At 41.5% G+C, this 20,251-nt stretch overlaps 2 protein-coding genes and 1 long non-coding RNA gene across 3 annotated transcripts; 2 read left to right on the forward strand and 1 right to left on the reverse strand.

The window, feature by feature from the left end:
- Positions 1-1,562: 1,562 nt before the first annotated feature.
- Positions 1,563-11,521, forward strand: LOC134201276 (uncharacterized). Its single transcript, XR_009976497.1, has 3 exons — positions 1,563-4,732; positions 5,503-5,706; positions 11,369-11,521. It is a non-coding gene; the product is annotated as an uncharacterized LOC134201276 (long non-coding RNA).
- A 5,260-nt stretch (positions 11,522-16,781) lies between these two features.
- Positions 16,782-19,083, forward strand: LOC134201269 (uncharacterized). Its single transcript, XM_062675777.1, has 2 exons — positions 16,782-17,098; positions 18,019-19,083. Exons 1-2 carry the CDS (start codon positions 16,797-16,799, stop codon positions 18,902-18,904), a joined length of 1,188 nt encoding a protein of 395 aa, XP_062531761.1. The 5' UTR covers positions 16,782-16,796; the 3' UTR covers positions 18,905-19,083.
- On the reverse strand, positions 17,123-19,572 carry LOC119629146 (uncharacterized). Its single transcript, XM_038014078.2, has 2 exons — positions 19,085-19,572; positions 17,123-17,973 (listed from the first exon to the last, which is right to left on the reverse strand). The coding sequence occupies exons 1-2, from the start codon at positions 19,296-19,298 to the stop codon at positions 17,177-17,179; spliced, it is 1,011 nt and encodes a 336-aa protein (XP_037870006.2). The 5' UTR covers positions 19,299-19,572; the 3' UTR covers positions 17,123-17,176.
- Between the last annotated feature and the right edge of the window lie 679 nt (positions 19,573-20,251).

Here is a 20,251-nt window from a genome sequence, read left to right on the forward strand (position 1 = left end):
TTCCGGTTTTGGCCTGGACAACAGTCGCAATAGAGAAGTAATCACGTAACGTTTCTCCTAGCATCAATGGACTGAATATATTTATGTAAAATAGTTGCAATCTCATTGGCGCCACTCTTGCCACTTTCATCCCAGTAGTAACAAAAAACATTACGAGTTCCGTTTCATAAACACAAATTATATACGGCTAGTTTCCTACTACGAGCATAATACAAAAGCATAGATTGTGCAAAAGGCGTGTTGAGTACTTTTTCCGAAACTAGCATATGAGATGACGGATCATCTCGGTGTATATTTTTGTGGGCTCTAAAACGGGTATAGCTTTCTTCTTTTTCTGTTTCATGTTATTGCTTTTCACTTTAGTTTTTCAGGATTTTTCATTTTTTTCGTAGTGAAGACGCTTTAGACACTTGACTTTTTAGGTACATGAAATCCGATGTTGAAATTATTTTGGAATATTTTACGAAAAATTATCTCGCTTACAATATCCATGCCCTGATCTATGTTGTGCTTTTTGTATAGTTTGTTTAAGTTAGAGATATTTCTAATTTCTTCAGAAACGTAAACTTTGCTCGAATCTTGACGATAGTAATGCGAAGGTACCGCTGGTATTTTTTATTTTTAGTGCTCAGATCACGAGCTCACAGCCTAGCTGGTGTTAAGTAGTTACTGAAGCCCATAGACATCTACAACGTAAATGCCACCACCCACCTTGAGATATGAGTTCTAAGTTTTCAGTATAGTTACAACGGCTGCCCCACCCTTCAAACCGAAAGCCATTACTGCTTCACGGCAGAAATAGGCAGGGTGATGGTACCTACCCGTGCAGACTCGCAAGATGTATCAGCGTAACTTTAACTAGTAGGTGAACTCACGGGACTCAAACCTGACGATGTTGCTAACACTGGCCCTCGCAAGAGCAATGCTTCGCAGAATCTACCACCGGATCGGAAACGCGACCCACTGAGAAGATCCGGCGAGAAACTCAGTGGGCTGTGTCTGTGGGTTAATTTACTCGACGAACCCCTCGTCGCGAGCGACGGGTTCGACGAGAACGATGACCGGGGAAGTCAATCGTGAACATTTGTTAAGTACGTATTTCATTCCAAAAATTGGTACCCGCCTGCGGGATTCAAACACCGTTGCATCCCTACATACGAATGCACCGGACGCCTTATCCTTTAGGCCACAACGACTTTGTAAACTTTTGATATCTCTTTTTACGGAATCTATAGATATATAGTCTTTGCTTTGGTCTTATTTGGTGGTTCACATCTCCCTCATGGGAACATGCATGGGAAATGCAAAATAATGTGACAAACGACTTTACTAAGCGACGCCCAGCTTACTAATGTCACCTTTTACCAGCCCGCCAAAACGTGGTACGCGACTAGTTGCGCATACCCACGCGACGTATTTAAACTCGCGCAGTTCCTTAGCGACAAAAAATTATATTTTGTTTACGGGTAAACATAACTAAGCGCCAAAAGTAACCATTGAAATTAATCAAGTAAAATTATCTAGGCGACGTAGTTATTAGAAATGCTGTCATGTACAAATATTTACGGATGGAAAGGGATATTATGATAAACAAGTAAAACTATCTAAGATTCAATATTATTCCATTTTGTTTCAAGTTAAATTGTATAACTGTACCAATTACGACTACTTTGTATAGGTACAATCTACTAAGTGATTTCAAAGAAAAATTTCATAACAAGTAAAAATAAATAAATACAAACAAATGAAAATTTCAAAACATGCATCACTGACTAAGTGAATAATACCTTATTATTAAAATGTCCTAACTGCAGGATGTCTCTAAAATAACTTTTTTTTTTGTCGTTTGGTAGGAAAAAACTCTGCATTTTTATGAAAATCACACCATATCTAAGCGACATAAAACACGTCACAGAGTGATGAAACCTATACTAAATGACGCAGAAAAATCAGACGATTCCAATGGTGTACCTATCTAACTCATTTTACCTACTTTTGTCGCTTAGTCAGGATTGCCTTTCAAGCGTCGATATGATTGCAATAGCGGCATTACGAGCAAAGGGGAATGCCCATTTCAGGCCCAAAGCGGACAATAGATTAGAGAAAAAATCCTTGGTGCATTAATTTTGTCATAAATAAATATGCATTTACTTTCTTCCAAATAAGCGCCACTACAGTTTAAAATAAGTAGTATCGGCTTATCCGTATCTTTTGATCTAAAGGAAGACGTAGTCGGCGTTGGTGTTGTTATTGACAAAGGCGACGAAGATGACTCGTGTCTAGCACTTTCTTTGTTAATTTCAATTATCGTCAATTCAATTACCCTTTTTTTGGACGCTTCGGCTGCCGTTTTATCAAAAAAAATGCCATTTTGAAACGCGGGTCGAGAAATGTACCTATCCCGAAAGTTCCGCTCATCTCTAAATTATTCAGTCTTGTGGTTAAGCCGCGTAAAATCCTGTTACTAACGGCTATAGCATCAGAATGTAATGATTCACTGTGTGATATTTTTTCAGCATATACATTACGTAATAATCTGTTAAAAATTATAACAAGGCTGCCTTTAAGATATTTTTCTGCACTAATCTGGACAGTCACTTGTTCGAGTGGTTTTAAAACAGTACACAAATCTTTACAGAGCCTCCATTCTTCGGCATTTATACTTTCAATAAAAGATGTACTAGCGGAATCCAAACTGCTAAAGTACTTGTTAGTGCTTCTTTTAATAATAAAGCTCTTTCAATCATATAGAAGGTGGAATTCCACCTGGTCGCGACGTCTATTATCATTCTTTTACATACATATTAAATATAATATGAATTATGGCGTGTAAATAGCTGCACCGTGTGTGCGATTGGGAAATGAGTCAAAATTATGTAGGTATATGATGTGATGCGCCCGTACTAGGCACATTAACTGGCTCGGTAAAGTTGAAAAAACACAATTCGAATCACAGAACACAATATACAAAACTGGCGTCACTTGATGATCTCAAAGTCCTCGTCCTCGTCCAGCGGTAGGGCTCCTTAATGGTCTCTCAGCGACGAACGGGAGCCGAGCACTTCACAATATTGATTGAAAGTCCTGGTATGATGCGATAGCGGTAGGAATAGTGTTTTTTTTTAAATATTTTAAATTTTGTAAAATTTATTCGTGTGTTGCACGTAGTACCTACTAAAAGAAGCGGGAAAGCGAATATGGCCTGTGGCGTGCGGGAGTTCCAAATTTAAAACTATATTTTTTCATAATCCATTTCCGTATTTCCTTCGCCTTCAAGGAGGTTTCATTCGACTCCAAAGAGACGGCGTCACGAGCGTGTAAACTTTACATTCACAAACGTCCATCCAGCAACACCAAAGATCGTCAGGACCAAACAGAGTAACGAACGAATGTTACAATTTATTTTTTATCGTTTACTTATAGATTAATAAAACCAATCGAAGACTGTGCCTGTTCAATTTATTACAGCAATACATACTTGTTCTTTGTTTCCAACCTTATCCCACTAGGTTGGGTCGGCACAGCGAATTTTTCTTTTCTATTCGCCTCTATCAGCCGTCATCTCAACACTCACTCCGCTTTCTCTCATATCATCATTCACACACTCCTTCCATGTCTTCCTCGGATCATCTCTTCCCCTGCATTGCGTACATCTCCTAGTGCCATGCATGTCCTCTCTACGCAACACATGTACTATAGAAACGTGACGATGACGTGTTCAAACATCTGTACAATAAACAAAATCTGACATTCTTGAACGTTCTGGAACAAGTCTCGAAGGCGACCGGCGGCTTCGAATCATTCTCCCAAATTCTCGCAGGAAAGTGCACAAGGTCGTGATCACGTACACTCAGTAAAGCAATAACAAACACGACAACAATGACTTATGCAAATAACCAAACACTACGCTGGCGGCTGTACGTGACAGGCGCGAGTGGTAGATGGTGACGGTAGGACGGTAAGCAGCGAGCAGACGTCTGTAAGAACCAGCCGCGTGACAACTGTCGCTTGTCGCAACAACCCGCGCGCGTGGTCCCTGCCCCCCCCCGCGCATACAGTGGCCCCGTCAGCACACGTCTCACCCCGCCACACGCGCTAAATAACAATATTGTTAATCCAGTGTTCAATAGTTACAAATACAATTGTATCTTTAGTTTCTTATTCGCCACACAACAAGTTCTGTAACGTAGCTTGTAAATAAGGAAAACTTTTTTATTTTAAAAAAATATTTTGAAGAACGGTCTAGCTAATAACAGAATATATTAATAAAAAAATACCTTTTATTTTCTAGTCAAATATGTTAGACTTTCGTTTGTATTCCCGTGTTATTCTTTGAAAACAGAAAATGTTTATGGACTCTTTTGACGGCACCTTCATGGGAAACTATTCGAACCTCGACGAAGGCTTAAATCGAATTTAAATTTAAATTTAAAAAAAGTTGTAAGCGTCGCATCGTCTTTTTTTTCACTTCTTATTTTAGCGTCGCATTCGTTACTTAATAAATTTATTAATTTTTATTTTATATTTATCTAACGCAACATCTTAAGTATTAAGTCTAGTTTTCATGAACATAAGCGCGTTGCTTTTTAATTTTAATATAAAAACAACTAATAATAATACTTATCAAGTAATGCTTCTATCATTGTTACTGCTTCATTAATATAAATATGTGCCGCAATAATTAAGAGCTCATCGAAGTAACTTTCCCCGGACTACGAGCTGGAAACCACGGGTGAGTGACAAGTTTTTATATCGTTTCGGCTTTAGTCAAAAAATCCAAACGTTGTTCAGTTATACTTCCTTTATTACCTACTACAATTTCATATACCTACGTTTCGCTTTATTTACATAAATAGTATTTATTAAATACATAAAGTACCTACAGGAGTACCTAAATTGCCTCATCCGGTACACTTGGAAAGAACGTCCTGTGTCTGCCCTCGCTCAATCAGTGCAGTCCGCCATTTTGTGCGTCGCGTCGCGTCGCATTGTTTTGTCAGGGCGGAAGTGAAGCCAAGCTTAGGATGGTCATGAAACTAGTATTTCATGAATTATTCTACAAGTCAATAGTCTGACTGCAATTAATTATTACTTTTAATATTTACATAAATGGTGGACGTGAGGATTGACTCTAAATAAATATATATTTTAATCACACTTCAATAATGTGTTATTAATTTTACGTCTATGTTTAAGTAGGTACTGTAATGTAAATATATAAAAACCTAACAGTTTCATAACTAAATTGTAGAAATTAAACAGCAACTTATTTACAATAATGTTTTATTATGTTTTTTGTTTTAATGTTTTTTATTTATTTAAATTAGGTACGTTAATAAATATAAAGCTTCTAACATTTGATAAAAAAATGGTGTTCAATGACGTGTCGTTTGTTTTTTTCTATGTTGTACCTAGCCATTGTTTAAACACCATTTCATGTCGTCTGCGCTTCGAAATCGTATTTTAATACACAGTTCGCCCTCGTGGCGGGGCTTTATACAGCAACAGGCCCCAGCACCGACTTGAACAAAACAAAATGAGAACATCATCAATGCAGTCGAAGTCAGTCAAATATGCGCTGTTGAGGTTAACTCAAAGACAACTGGTCGGAGCTTGATAAATAGATGGAACCGCGCGAGAAGTACCACCAGCTCTTGAATATAAGAAGAAACATTAGGATTAGTACGCGTCAAGAATAATTCTGAGGTGAGCAAAAATTACGGTCGAAATGAAAGCCCCCCTCCTTTTTTAATCATGTATAATAAAATGAATATTAAATCATTTGAAGAGAGTAGTAATACCTATTATTAAATTAGTTAGTCGTGATAAAAGAGAGCTCAGAATTTCCATCCGGGGTCAAAACTGACCCTGGTGATAGTCCAGCATTTGGGAGAGTATACGTGCCGCGCTATAGCCGTGGACGGCACCGAGGGTCTGGTGAGGGGGAGCTGGTCGTGGACAGGGGAGCTTCGATCACGATACCAGTGGGGGAGCCGACTCTTAGGCGATTCATCAACGTCATAGGGGCGCCTATAGGTTAGTTAGAAAGTCGGGTAAATAAGGATGTTAAACCAATAGTTTATTTTATTTTGCTTGAAATAACTAGAACGTGCCTACGAGTTAAACAACGTGTTAAATAGATCCTGGTATTAGAAGAAGGGGCATGGAACTGAGTAAACGCCTTCTTCCACTCTAAGACACGAGTCCACGTCTCTGTTTTCGAGTCTTTCAAATCGAAACGCACGACTGATTCGCGGGCGAAATAGACAGAACGATGTTGGCTACCAACACAATCTACTTTCAGTAAGGAGAGAAGAGGATGCAGCAGCTTAAAATGGAATGGAAGAAGAGATGAATTGTCTACAGGCGGTAATAAGACGTGTTGTGAGTCCGCAAGGCTAAGTACCACCATCCTACTTATTTCTGTCGTGAAGCAGTCATGCGTTCCGATTTAAAGAGTGAAGCAACCGTGGTACTATTGACACGTTATTCGCTAAGTTATTTATTTTCCCTGAATCCGCAATGTATATCAAATCAAATCAAATCAAAAAAATTTTTTTTTTCAACATAAATGAAAGTACATACTTGTTGAACGTCAAAAGAACTACCGCCTAACTATAGTAACGGATAGTGTCTCGTTGCGGTACACATGAGAACATTGACCCCGGCGTCACTTCGTCACGGTGTTGTTCCCATGTGCATTGTGTCTGATGAAACTAGTCGAAGTCGTCGTATTCAAACGATAACACTTCTGGTGCACTCGTGTCGAGCGACGCCAGTGAACCGGTGTGCGAGTCCCGCCGGCGGGTGCTCATTGTTCTAATGAAATATGCACATAAACACTATGAAGGAATAACATCGTAGAATTAAAATCGAACCCAAATAATAAATAAATAATTATGCGTCACATTTCCGAGCACACGTCTCCGAGCTGTGAATGCCAAATTTGCTGCGGCCTGGTATAGCTCGTTGTCACCGTCCCAGCGAACGAGGCTGCAGGCCCCGCAGGATTTTTCTCTCCGCACTATCGCTTGGGCCGAGCGGTATGTTTGGGAATGACGTCATCACCCGGGATCCGCCCGTAAAACGACCCCAACGAGCATCTCCACAATATTTCCCTGCTGCACAACAGACCACGCGAAGGTGAGGCGTTGCCACGGAAGTTCTTTTAACGCGCCCTTTAGGCTCCGTTCACACAAACCGGCTCTGAGAGGAGAGCGGATTTTTATCACGCTGGAAAAAAAGTTTTGAGTAAATGTAGTAAAGTTAATTTTTGCATGTGCATTTTTTTTATGCTGGGGTTGATGCTTCCCGCTTCCGTAGGTTTAACCCGCGATTCCCTACAAGTAACCCCTGGGTGGTGCTAAACGGGAGCCGAAAACACAATCGGTGGTAGGACCTAGTCCGACTGGCTGGCGACCACCCTCCAACTAGAGTCTGCCGCCAAATAGCCTAGCTGTGTTCCGGCATGTGGGTTGGAGAGCCAGTTCTATTCCTTTCCTTTCCTCCTCCTTGTTGGGGGTGAATCTTGGTGATACTTGGAACATGCAGAGCAAACGTGCGCGCAAGTCCGCGGGGCGTGGGTTGCTGACGGGGGTATAGGGAGACCCAGTGAAACGGTGCCTGCCGCCGCCCGCCGGTCAGTAGGGGACCTGAACCTGGGTGTCACAACTAAACTCCGCCCCAGGAAGCTGTCCCGCCAACCGGTGTAAAATCCTGTCATGCGGTCGTCGTGCCGGAGTCGGAGACCGGAGTGGATCCCGGCGATCGTATGCAGGGTGGACTGGGGGCCCTTCCATGCCCTGCGTCAGCTTCTCGCGCACCCCCGGATCGAGTGTTCATTGTGCCCTGCGCTTTATTCAGGTATTGCCTTGATCTCACCTCTAGCATCCTACCTCTCCAAATCCTTACTCTCCAACTAAAATTATCTATCATGAAAGTCGACAAAAGAAAAAGAGTTTTTTCGGCGGATCCCCATTCCACGTTTAATGTGGATTTCAGCAATGTCAGGGGCCTACACAGTAACCTTGACGCCGTACATCACCACCTTGAGACGGCGCAGCCTGCCCTCTTTTTCCTGACTGAGACGCAGATATCTGCCCCGGATGATACGTCGTACCTCGGATACCCCGGCTACGCATTGGAGCACACCTTCCTGCGTAAAGCCGGGGTGTGCGTGTTTATCCGGGAAGATGTCTGCTGTCGTCGGCTTCGGGGCCTCGAGCAACGGGACCTGTCCCTCTTGTGGCTACGCGTGGACTATGCGGGCTGTACCCGAGTCTACGCTTGCCTGTACAGGTCTCACAGCAGTGATGCGGGGTCAGCTCTGTTTGAGCATGTACAAGAGGGGACTGACCGCGTGCTTGAGCAGTACCCATCTGCGGAGGTGGTGGTCCTTGGTGACTTTAACGCTCATCACCAGGAGTGGTTGGGGTCCAGAACCACTGACCTCCCGGGTCGGGCTGCCTACGATTTCGCCTTGTCCTACGGCCTCTCTCAACTGGTGACACAGCCCACCCGTGTCCCAGACATTGAGGGGCACGAGCCTTCTTTGTTGGACCTTCTGCTGACCACTCACCCAGCTGGATACAGTGTGGTGGTCGACGCTCCACTCGGATCGTCTGATCACTGCCTTATCCGTGCTGCCATACCACTCTCTCGTCCTAGTCGTCGAACGACGACCGGGTTTCGAAGAGTTTGGCGGTACAGGTCAGCAGACTGGGATGGAATGCGTGAATTTTACGCATCCTACCCATGGGGGCGGCTCTGCTTTTCCTCCGATGATCCTGACGTCTGTGCGGACCGACTTAAAGACGTGGTGCTTCAGGGAATGGAATTATTCATTCCTTCTTCTGAGGTGCCCGTTGGGGGTCGCAGCAAACCCTGGTATAATAAAGCCAGTAGGGATGCTGCACGCCTCAAGCGGTCTGCATACGTGGCATTTAATGTTGCTAGGAGATGCCGGGATCCTGATATCTCGGAGAAAAGGCGGAAATTTAACGCCGCCTCTAGGTCCTATAAGAAGGCTATTGCCAAGGCGAAGTCGGAGCACGTTGCCAGAATTGGCGAGCGACTGAATAGCTATCCCTCTGGGAGCCGTGCTTTCTGGTCGCTGGCTAAGGCTGCAGAAGGTAACTTCTGCAGGTCTAGCCTTCCACCACTGCGTAAGTCCAATGACAGTCTGGCTCATAGTGCGAAGGAGAAGGCTGACCTTCTGGTCAAGCTCTTTGCCTCATACTCGACTTTGGATGACGGAGGAGCCACGCCGCCCAACATCTCCCGGTGTGACAGCTCCATGCCTGAGATTCGCATCACACAGCGTGCGGTCAGACAGGAGCTTCGGTTTCTTGATGTCCATAAGTCGAGTGGGCCAGATTGCATCCCCGCAGTGGTTCTAAAAACATGCGCCCCTGAGTTGACACCCGCGCTAACGCGTCTATATCGCCTCTCGTACAATACCAACAGGGTTCCGTCTTCATGGAAGACTGCTCATGTCCACCCTATCCCCAAAAAGGGTGACCGGTCGGACCCCTCGAATTACAGACCTATCGCGATAACTTCCTTGCTTTCCAAGGTGATGGAGCGAATCATAAACATCCAACTTCTTAAGTATCTTGAGGATCGCCAGCTGATCAGTGACCGGCAGTACGGTTTCCGTCATGGTCGCTCAGCTGGCGATCTTCTTGTATACCTCACACATAAATGGGCTGAAGCCTTGGAAAGCAAGGGCGAGGCTCTCGCTGTGAGCCTTGATATCGCGAAGGCCTTCGACAGGGTCTGGCATAGGGCACTTCTATCGAAGCTTCCAGCATACGGGATCCCTGAGGGACTCTGCAAGTGGATCGCTAGCTTTTTGGATGGACGGAGCATCACAGTTGTCGTCGACGGCTGCTGCTCCGATACCATGACCATCAACGCTGGTGTTCCACAAGGTTCGGTGCTCTCCCCCACGCTTTTCATACTGCATATCAATGACATGCTGTCTATTGATGGCATGCATTGCTATGCGGATGATAGCACGGGGGATGCGCGATATATCGGCCATCAGAGTCTCTCTCGAAGCGTTGTACACGAGAGGCGATTAAAACTTGTGTCTGAAGTGGAGAACTCTCTGGGGCGGGTCTCCAAGTGGGGTGAACTGAATTCAGTTCAGTTTAACCCATTGAAGACACAGGTTTGCGCGTTCACTGCGAAGAAGGACCCTTTTGTCATGGCGCCGGAATTCCAAGGAGTATCCCTGCAGCTTTCCGCGAGTATCGGGATTCTGGGGGTCGATATTTCGAGCGATGTCCAGTTTCGGAGTCATTTGGAAGGTAAAGCCAAATTGGCCTCTAAAATGTTGGGAGTTCTCAACAGAGCGAAGCGGTATTTCACGCCTGGACAGAGACTTGCGCTTTATAAGGCGCAGGTCCGACCTCGCGTGGAGTACTGCTCTCACCTCTGGGCCGGGGCTCCCAAATACCAGCTACTTCCATTTGACTCCATACAGAAACGGGCTGTTCGGATGGTCGATAGTCCTGCTCTCGCGGATCGCTTGGAACCTTTGGGTCTACGGAGGGACTTCGGTTCTCTCTGTGTTTTATACCGCATGGTCCATGGGGAATGCTCTGAGGAATTATTCGAGATGATTCCCTCATCTCCTTTTTATCATCGCACCTCCCGCCATCGGAGCAGAGTTCATCCATATTATCTGGAACCGCTGCGTTCATCGACAGTGCGTTTCCAAAGATCTTTTTTGCCACGTACCATCCGGCTTTGGAATGAACTCCCCTCCACGGTGTTTTCCGAGCGCTATGACATGTCCTTCTTCAAACGAGGCTTGCGGAGAGTACTTTATGGTAGGCAGCGGCTTAGCTCTGCCCCTGGCATTGCTGACGTCCATGAGCGACGGTGACCACTTACCATCAGGTGGGCCGTATGCTCGTCTGCCTACAAAGGCAATAAAAAAAAATATTAAGAATGCTTGAACGCGCTCGCTGCGTTTTAAAACAATAAGAGGACCCGACTGGCTCCGCGCTCTTTCTCGCGCGTGTAGCCAATCGGCTCCGATTGCGAACGCGTCCACTTTCGGATCTCTTCCAGCCGGTCTATGTGCAATAGTGGGCGGCTCCGCTCCGGCCAATTCCAAACTTATATGATCCGGTCTGTGTGAAAAGAAGAAAGCGGGGTCGATGCTCTCCGAGCCGGTCTGTTTCAACAGACCCTTACGACTGAGCTACACCCGCTCCTACACAACCCACACTTTGAAAGCAGCTTCCGACAGCACCGCTTCCCACCCGAGAGCGGTGGTCAAGCCTCCCGAGGGAACAGATGTCTCGAACGTCGCTGTAACAGATCACAGATTCGAACTAACCGTTTTGTCTTTTAGATTTTAGGCGCGAGTTGGATCACATTCCGGAGGCTGCCTTCTACATGGTGGGCACCATAGAGGACGTGATCGCCAAGTCGCAGGAACTGGCCGAAAGCGTGTAGAGTCGAACTGTTTTATAAGTTATTTTATTCGAATAAAGATGTTGTATTTGGTTTTGTTTCATTTGTAGGTTCTGCTAAGAGCACTAGAACGAGTATTTACTTTCCCTTCCTGCGATGCACTCCTGTAAAGTGGCAGGAATATCGCTTAAGCCAAATGGTCTTTCACCCCTCAATTTAAACCGAATTCAATATTATTAGGTACCTCATTAAGGACAATAGGACAATGTACGTATGTATGGACTAAGTGGTCATTTGTTTTTTTAAATTTCGACTCCCTTCGACCAGCTTTGTAGGTGAACATAACCGATATTACTATTCTTCTACACGTTTCACCTCCGAAATTCGATTCAGAGATGGCATAAAGGTCTCTCTACCAGGCCATAAAATCTTCAAAACAAAAAGAGAGACTATCAAGTAGGTAGGTAGTAGATCATGGGGTAGAGTCTAACGAGAATAAAAGCGGCACGGTCGTGGACTGATTTTACATGCGGGCGCAATGTCATGGATGCATCCAGGGTGACCCCTAGATAGATCTTTCTGACCCTGGGTATGGGTTGGCTAAAAAGGGAATCGGGGGACAAGAGATTGTACAAGCATGCTGTGTCCTATAACATTTGGCAAAACGAATACCGTTAATTGGGGTGAATAGGTATTGAGAGATGAATTGGGATAAAACCAGAAATATGTAGGTATGTTGAGAGTTCACATAGGAACACTGAATATGCATCCCATTACGGAACTCTTAGCTGCGGCAGCCAATACAACGCGCCTGTTGCACGGCAGCCCATTGGCTGCGCGCAGCCAGAACGAGTGTTAGCGAATGTATGTGGCTGCCGTCAGTCCCCGTGCACTTGCTGTAGCAGCCAATGCATATTCGTTTTGGCAAATGTTAGTTACTACCTATATAACACAGGATGCTTGTACAATTTCTTGTATTTAAAAAGGCCGATTTGGGTATGTATGAACACCTTTAAAATAATTATAGAATAAGCCTTTTGAATGCTGTTCTAGAGAAAGGATGAATCCAGTGTCTTTTCTTTGCTTTGCGTTTTTTACGACATAAAGTCCAAATCGTTCGACGAAAAGATGATAAATTGGCGTCGGTTGGCTGCTATAACTGGCTGCAAAAAAAATATCGGTTGCCACAGCCTGGCTGCCTAGTGCGCGGAGAGCCTTAGCTGCGAACTTTAAAAAAATCGCATTTCAAATTAACTTCTTGTGGTGGTAATTATTGTAGTAATAGAAATTTTGCTCTCTTTTATTTATTTGATAATAATGGAAGACGACTGTGATTTATTAACATTTAGTGTTTGGGCCATCATATATATATAAAAGGTAAGTCTCAGTCGTTATTGGCTTGAATGTTTTTTGATAATTAGAAATACAGGTAAAAATTAGTTGTTTTAGGGTGAATGGGGACGTTTCAGGTATAAATAATAACGAAAAAGGGGTCAATTGGGATGGGAATAAGTTGAATTGCAACGACTAAAGTATGAATTGGTACATGTTTATTTTACTATGTATATGAATAGGTAAGTACTATTTTATTTCATCATTTGATAAAAAAATTCAAAAGAAATAGATAGTGAAAATTTATTATTAAAATCAAGTAGTGCCAACCTTGGCAAATTTTTCCATTGACACTAATTTCGTCCTCATGAACCCCCATTACCGGGTGAATAGGGATATCATCTATTTTTGCTTAAACTCCAATGTTAATTGCATTATTTTAAATTGGATAGCAAAGATACCCCCAAGACTCAATCATTTTGATCCTGATATAGGATTATATGTATAGGTACCCCGTTTTACGGTACGCATTGGCTGCTGCGGCAAGTGCGCGGGGAGTCTAAATATATTATCTATGGTATTGTCGCTTAGTTTCATAAAATGCCTTGGCGTCGAACGACCGTGTAGCTACTTACGATCCCAGTCGTAAGTGTGCAAGGCTTTCTAAAAAAAAGTAAATGTCAGCCATAGACAAACTGAAGAAAATATATCATCAAAGCCACTTCAAAATTTTGCCATATGAACATAGCCTAAGGAAAGAGGATAGATGCTCTCGAAGTGTGGTGCTGGAGAATTCTTCTCTACAAATATTGTGGACCGAGTTCAGAACGAGTCCGTGATTCTACAGGAACTCTGCATCAGGCAGCGTCTATTTTCCATCGTTCAGGGTCGCATTCTCACCTGCTTCGGACATGCATTGCGACGGTGTGACGACTTCGTGGAACGTCTTGTAGTGCAAGGCACGATTGACCACGACCACTCTGGCAACTACAAAAAAAAAAAAACTTAATGCAATTATGTACATAACGTATTAATGTATTTAAATTCGTATTAAAGACTTATCCCAATAGCTTTGATGTAAACATGGACTTTATTTCATTGCATAGATAGGTGGACGAGCTCTCAGCCCACCTGATGTTAAGTGGTTACTGGAGCCCATAGACATCCGCAACATTAATACCGCCACCCACCTTGAGATTGAGTTCTAAGGTTTCAGTACAGTTACAACGGCTGCCCCACCCTTCAAACCGAAACGCGTTACTGCTTCACGGCAGAAAGAGTCAGGGTGGTGGTACCTACCCGTGCGGACTCACAAGAGGTCCTACCACCAGTGTAAGACATGGTCTCTCTAAAATATTATGTGCCCAACAAATGAGCCAATATAGCCGGGTATCCACTAGAGGCCAACTCGGGTCGAGCAGCTGCCTCGCTCCAAGGCCGCACAAGTGGAGTCGCAGCCTCAACTTCGAGGCCAACTCGTTGCCGCGAGCCGAGCCATATTTTGTCGGTTTATTTGCTGAGCTCAAAGGAGCCTCAGTCCGAGCCGTGCATTTAATGGAGACGGGTGTGTCGCCTCGGATCGCAATGGACAACGAAACTGCTGTTAAACTGATAAAATTATATGAGCGCTCACATCCATGTCGAGTTCTATTGCGGTGTAATTCTTTTATCCACCATCGATGCTTCTTCTTTTGTACAGCTTTTTGTTGCTACCTCTTTTTTTAATTACCTACCTACATATTTTTTGCTATTAAAGCAGCAATTTATGACGCGCGTCTGGTGCCATCGCGTTTTAGCTTTAAACTGCCAGATCAAGCTGAGGCGACTCACGTCGAGCTAATCCACAACGTGCCTCGAGCCTTTGCCTCAGAGCAAACAGCCTCAGTTCAGGCTGTTTGCTTAAAGTCGAGGCTGCTCGACCCGAGTTTGTCTCTAGTGGATACCCGGCTATTGAGGGTTTATTACTGGGTATTTACTGCAGTAGTCAACAAAACTATATATCTGATGATTTGCAAGCGAAGTAGTTAAATTGTCTCTTCGAAATGAGGTGACACTCTGCAAAACTTGCCTACGTTCGGCCGTGACTTATGAAACTAGAGTATTCGCTCACGCGGCCCGCATTCCCTTAAAAACTCTCACAACACCTCAAATTAGAATCGATGCGTGAGTATCGGAAGGCAGCCCCAGAACGCTACTTCAAGTCGCGACACGATAACCCTCATAACCTGGTCGCCGGTAACTACATAACCGATACTGCGGACCAAGGGGTAAACAGTCGGCGTCGCCCAAAAACGCGTCACTTCGGATCCACCCGATCTACTATCGATGCTTTTAGACATTCCAAGCACCGGTTACCGTTCTCGTCGAACCTGCCGCATTTTATTCTAAACTAAATAAGTTTATAAATAAAACGGAGCAACTATTAAAACCTAGAAAATCTATTAATTATATAAAAACTATATGCAAAGACCGAAATGCACTGCGTACAAAACTAAATACATCACTTGAAGAATTACATGTTCATCACAATCATGACTTAGAAATAGAAAAATTAACCTCACAAATAAATTCATTGAAAACAGATTTGGACAGTGTCACTAAAAATTATGAATATGCTCAAAAAGACATATGTGAACATACATCAGTGATGGATAACCTGCTTGATTTATGTAATAATAATAAAGAGCGATTTGAATCTTTGTTCAGTGAAGTGTCAAAATGACATTTGACGCCAACTGTTGCACCGGAATCAGCCGGAATGAATCAGCAGTTCGAGTGTATCCGAGATCTAGATCTAGAAAAACCTGATTTTCTCTAAATCTAATTGGAATTTTGTAGAATTTCAATTGGATTTATCAAGAAGATAGATTTCTTTATGTAATGTCCAATACTACACCTAACAGTTCTAATAAAAATAATACGGGGTAGTCAAATTTAACTTTCATTTGTCGATAAAAATAAAATAAAACGCTTGCTGGATGTAATATTATATATTTATTAAACAAACTAACCTACGTGATAAAATAAAAGGAAACCGCCACATGTTCCAGTACATTTTTTTTATACTGCATGTGTTTACACAAAAACGACCCTCGTCAAATGTCACTCGAGTGGCTCTCGTAACTCATTTGTTTTTATTGTTCTTGGCGTCAGAGCCAAATGATTTTTTGTTTACAATAATTTGAGCTTATCGCCAAGCTATTTTAAGCAATGACACTTTGTTTTATTTTACAGATTTTGAATATGAACGTCTCAAATATGACACTTAAAATTAGTACAAAAAACAGTGTCTCATAAAAACTAAGATTTTGCAGAATATATGCTTGCAAGTGCTATAATAATTAATTATTCAAGATTTACATGAAACCGGGCATTGATTCCAATGAAAAAAAGCACATATCTGAAAGAAAAATTAAACAAAAAAAAATCCTAAATATAGTGAAAAAATAACAACGAATGGTCAATAAGTATGGGTTTTTTCATGGAATTATTCAAAATAAAAATAATCATTATTATTTGTTTTTTTTTTCGAACCTATTTGATTGGTAGATCAAATAAAAATGTTTTGTAGTGATTTGGTGATGAAAAAAAATTATAACAACTAGGTAACTTGCAATTAATCGTACCTAGATACCATACAGTTAAAAGATCGCACATAAATTAAATTGTGAAATACAATAACCCAATACTCACAATGATCCAATTGATACTTAATTTATGTGCCAATATATTTAATAAATAATTGTGAATTCCATTGTTGACACGACGCTGGCCATAACTCGGCAAATAACAAAACAAAAAGTACAACACATGCAGCATTTTTTTAGTACTGTGCAACAATATGAATGGTAACTATTGTTCTTTGAGTAAATGAAATTGTATTTAATAATATGGAAATGTTTTATTGAACAGTAGGCCTAGGCCGCACTACGGTTTTTTCCCGGGAGCGGTTAACCGCTATAACCGCGAAACCGCTTGAGACGTACACACTACGATTATAAACCGCGAAACCGCCCGTAATTTTCAGTTTGAAGATGGATTTCAAAAGAGCAGTATGTATTGTTGCTCTGGTACTAAGAAATAGAAAAAAAAGACGTCAACGAAAATTTCGCAAATATTGGATACATCCACTCACTAGCCGTAGATTTGAGAAAGGTTTCTTTCAGAAAAAGTATAAAATTTTAAGAGAACATCCAGAGAAATTTTTCAATTACTTTCGAATGTCAGTAGCCAGCTTCGATAAAATTTTGCACAACGTGCGTCCATACATCACCTTCATGGATACAAAATTTCGCAAATGTATTTCACCAGAGGAGCGTCTGTCTGTGACTTTGAGGTAAGAAATAAAATTACACACACATGCATATATATTGTACTTTATAGGTATTTTTATTGACAAAAAAAATTAAAAAAATTATTGTTCTTGAAATTGCGACAGATAATTGGCTGCTGTAGGCTCTTCTTGTTCATTTTGTGCATATTGTAATTGTTGTTCTTGTTGCTCGAGTTCTTGAAGAGAATGCACGGTTGCTTGTAATGTTGGTGGAACAGGAGTATTAAGTGGCAAATAGATGGTTTGTTTTGCAGGTCCTGACACAAGCTGTCGTACTGGTGTTGAAACTGGTGGCATTATCGGCATGGTTGGAGGTGGAGATGGGGAATATGTATAATATGATTGCGGAGACGACGTTTGCGTGAATGACAAATGTGATCTTGGTCTTTGATTACGAATTGGTGTTTCGAATGGATAGAAAGATTTGGCTTTTTGCAAAATATTCATAATTTCTACTTTGGCAAAATGTTTCTGATCGTCATTAAGTTTCCGTAACATTGGTACAATCATTTGTGAAAAGTTTATATCTTCGTCATATTCACACGCATTCTCCTTTGTATTCAAAAAATTTAACAATTTTTGTTCATAATCTTCACAGCTACTTCGGCTTTTGGAAGCCTTCTTACAGGATGGGGTTCGATTACTATTCGTTAGTGGAAGGGTTTCAGATAAGTCCGTATCAGGGTTATCTTGTGAAGTAAATTCGATATTACTGCTAGTCTCCCTTTTTTGTAAAGATGGTACCAAAAACAACAGAGAATCGAAATGAACGTACTTTTTCTTTTTTATAGCACCTTGACCAGATTTACCACGCTGTATAGCTAATTCTTTAGAAAAACTGTCGCGCATATTCTTCCATTTCTTTTGTATTGTACTACCTGTAACAAAAATAGAAATATAATAATATAATGTTGTTTTTTCAGGTATCTTGCCAGTGGTAATAGTATGAAGTCCTTGTATTTTGAATATTTGATCGGCACAACAACTCTGAGTGAAATAATTGAACACACATGCAAGAGTTTGTGGATATGTTTGCAACCTACATATATGCCTGGAAAAACAGAAGAGGATTGGATAAATATAGCAAATTTTTATTTTGAAAGAACACATTTTCCTAATTGTCTTGGTTCCATAGATGGAAAACATATACGAATAGAAAGGCCAGAAAATACTGGTTCAGAAGCCTTCAATTACAAAAAGTATTATTCTTTAATATTATTAGCTATAGCTGATGCAGACTATTGCTTTACTGCTATAGATGTTGGGGCATATGGATCGAATAGCGACTCTAGCGTTTTTAAAAACTCAAATTTTGGCAAAAGGTTTTTGAACAACCAAATGCATTTACCAGAATCTGCAACATTACCTGATTATGAGGAAGTCGGACCTTTACCGTTTGTTTTCGTAGGCGATGAAGCTTTTCCACTTATGGAGCACTTAATGAGGCCATATCCAAATAGAAATTTATCCATAAAACAAAGAGTTTATAACTATAGATTATCTTATGCCAGAAGGACTGTCGAATGTGCATTTGGGATCATGGCAAATAAATGGCGTATTTTACATAGACCATTAGATGTGAAATTAGATTTTTGCGACCATATTATTAAAGCTTGTTGCATATTGCACAACTTTGTAAGACAACATGACGGTAAACAGCTTAATGAATCGTTTCAAGTTTCAGAGATGCAGGGTATTGCTTCAATTCGTACGCGTTCTAGCAATAACGTTATAGATGTAAGAAATTTGTTTGCTGATTATTTTACATCTACTGCGGGCGCGTTGAGTTGGCAATATGAAAATATTTAAAAGATATCTCACCCTCAGAAGTATAGTAACTAATTAATGCCAAAAACAGAATTTTCACAGTTAACTCAAAACAACATCTCCTTAAAAATAGGTAACAAAACTAAAGTAGCTTTCGTTATAAGGGTTCGACTTTTTTAGTTTGAGTTCTTTGTAATAAATAAATACTCTTTAAAAACTTACCCTTCTTTTTTTTCTCAGCCTCCGACAGTGTCATCCAATTATTAACTACGTTGTGATAAACTTCCTCCCAAAGTTTATTTTTCACATTTCTATCACTGTATTGACGCAAAGTAGTATCGTATAAAGCTGGTCTTTTCTGTACTTCCACGATGATTTTCTGGGATAAACTTTCGTACTCTGCATTTGAAACAGACTCCGACTCGGTCGACGACATAATTGTGACGAGACGACAACACAACTATTCTTTGCGGCGGTCGGCCGAATACTAGCCCAAAAACCGCCCGCGGTTAACGCATAGTGCGTGTGCGCCCACTTAGTTCTATGGATTACAAATTTTGTTGCGGTTTTTTTCCGCAACAATTTTGTAACATTTCGCGGTTTTAAAATCAGTCGCGGGAAAAAACCGCAAGTGCGGCCGCTTGTATTCGTTTTCGTGTTTCATAAACTCACACGGTTAATAACCGCAGCGGTTTCACCGTAGTGCGGCCTAGGCCCTTGGTACAATCATTACCACACACAAAGACGAAGCAATGCGAAGAAGAACAAAAGACAGTCATAATGCTGCCCATAGACTATACACATATCATAGATAGAAAGTATCTACATTGCTTGTCTATTAACACCCCTTCTCAATGTAAATACATTTCAATAATACAATAACAAACATATCAACTTCTAATTTTAACACACAATACAATCTTTTGAACTTAGTTTTAATATTTGTTTTGGACACCGCACATATTTAAGTGTCTTATAATCAATTCTTTACACAAAGCTTTTGTCAACATATCTGCTGGTTGTTGACTAGTGTTTATATAATCAATGCAAATCTTATTTTCCTTAACTAAGTCCTTTACAAAATGGTAGCGTTTATCTACATGCTTCAAACGCTTTATATTATCTGTTTTTGCATTTATAATGCCTGATTGATTATCACAATATATTTTAATTGGGTAAATGCTTTCAAATTCAAAATCATTTAGTAGATTTGCAAGCCAGCAAGCATCGCTCACAGCCATACTCATTGACACATATTCAGCTTCTGTAGATGACAAACTAACTGAAGCCTGTTTCTTAGAGCACCATAAAATTAAACAATTTGACAATAAAAACAAATAACCTGAGGTAGACTTTCTATCTTTAAGATCTGCTCCCCAGTCAGCATCA

The sequence above is a fragment of the Bombyx mori genome, chromosome 24, assembly GCF_030269925.1.
Source record: "Bombyx mori chromosome 24, ASM3026992v2".
Lineage (NCBI taxonomy): Eukaryota > Metazoa > Arthropoda > Insecta > Lepidoptera > Bombycidae > Bombyx > Bombyx mori.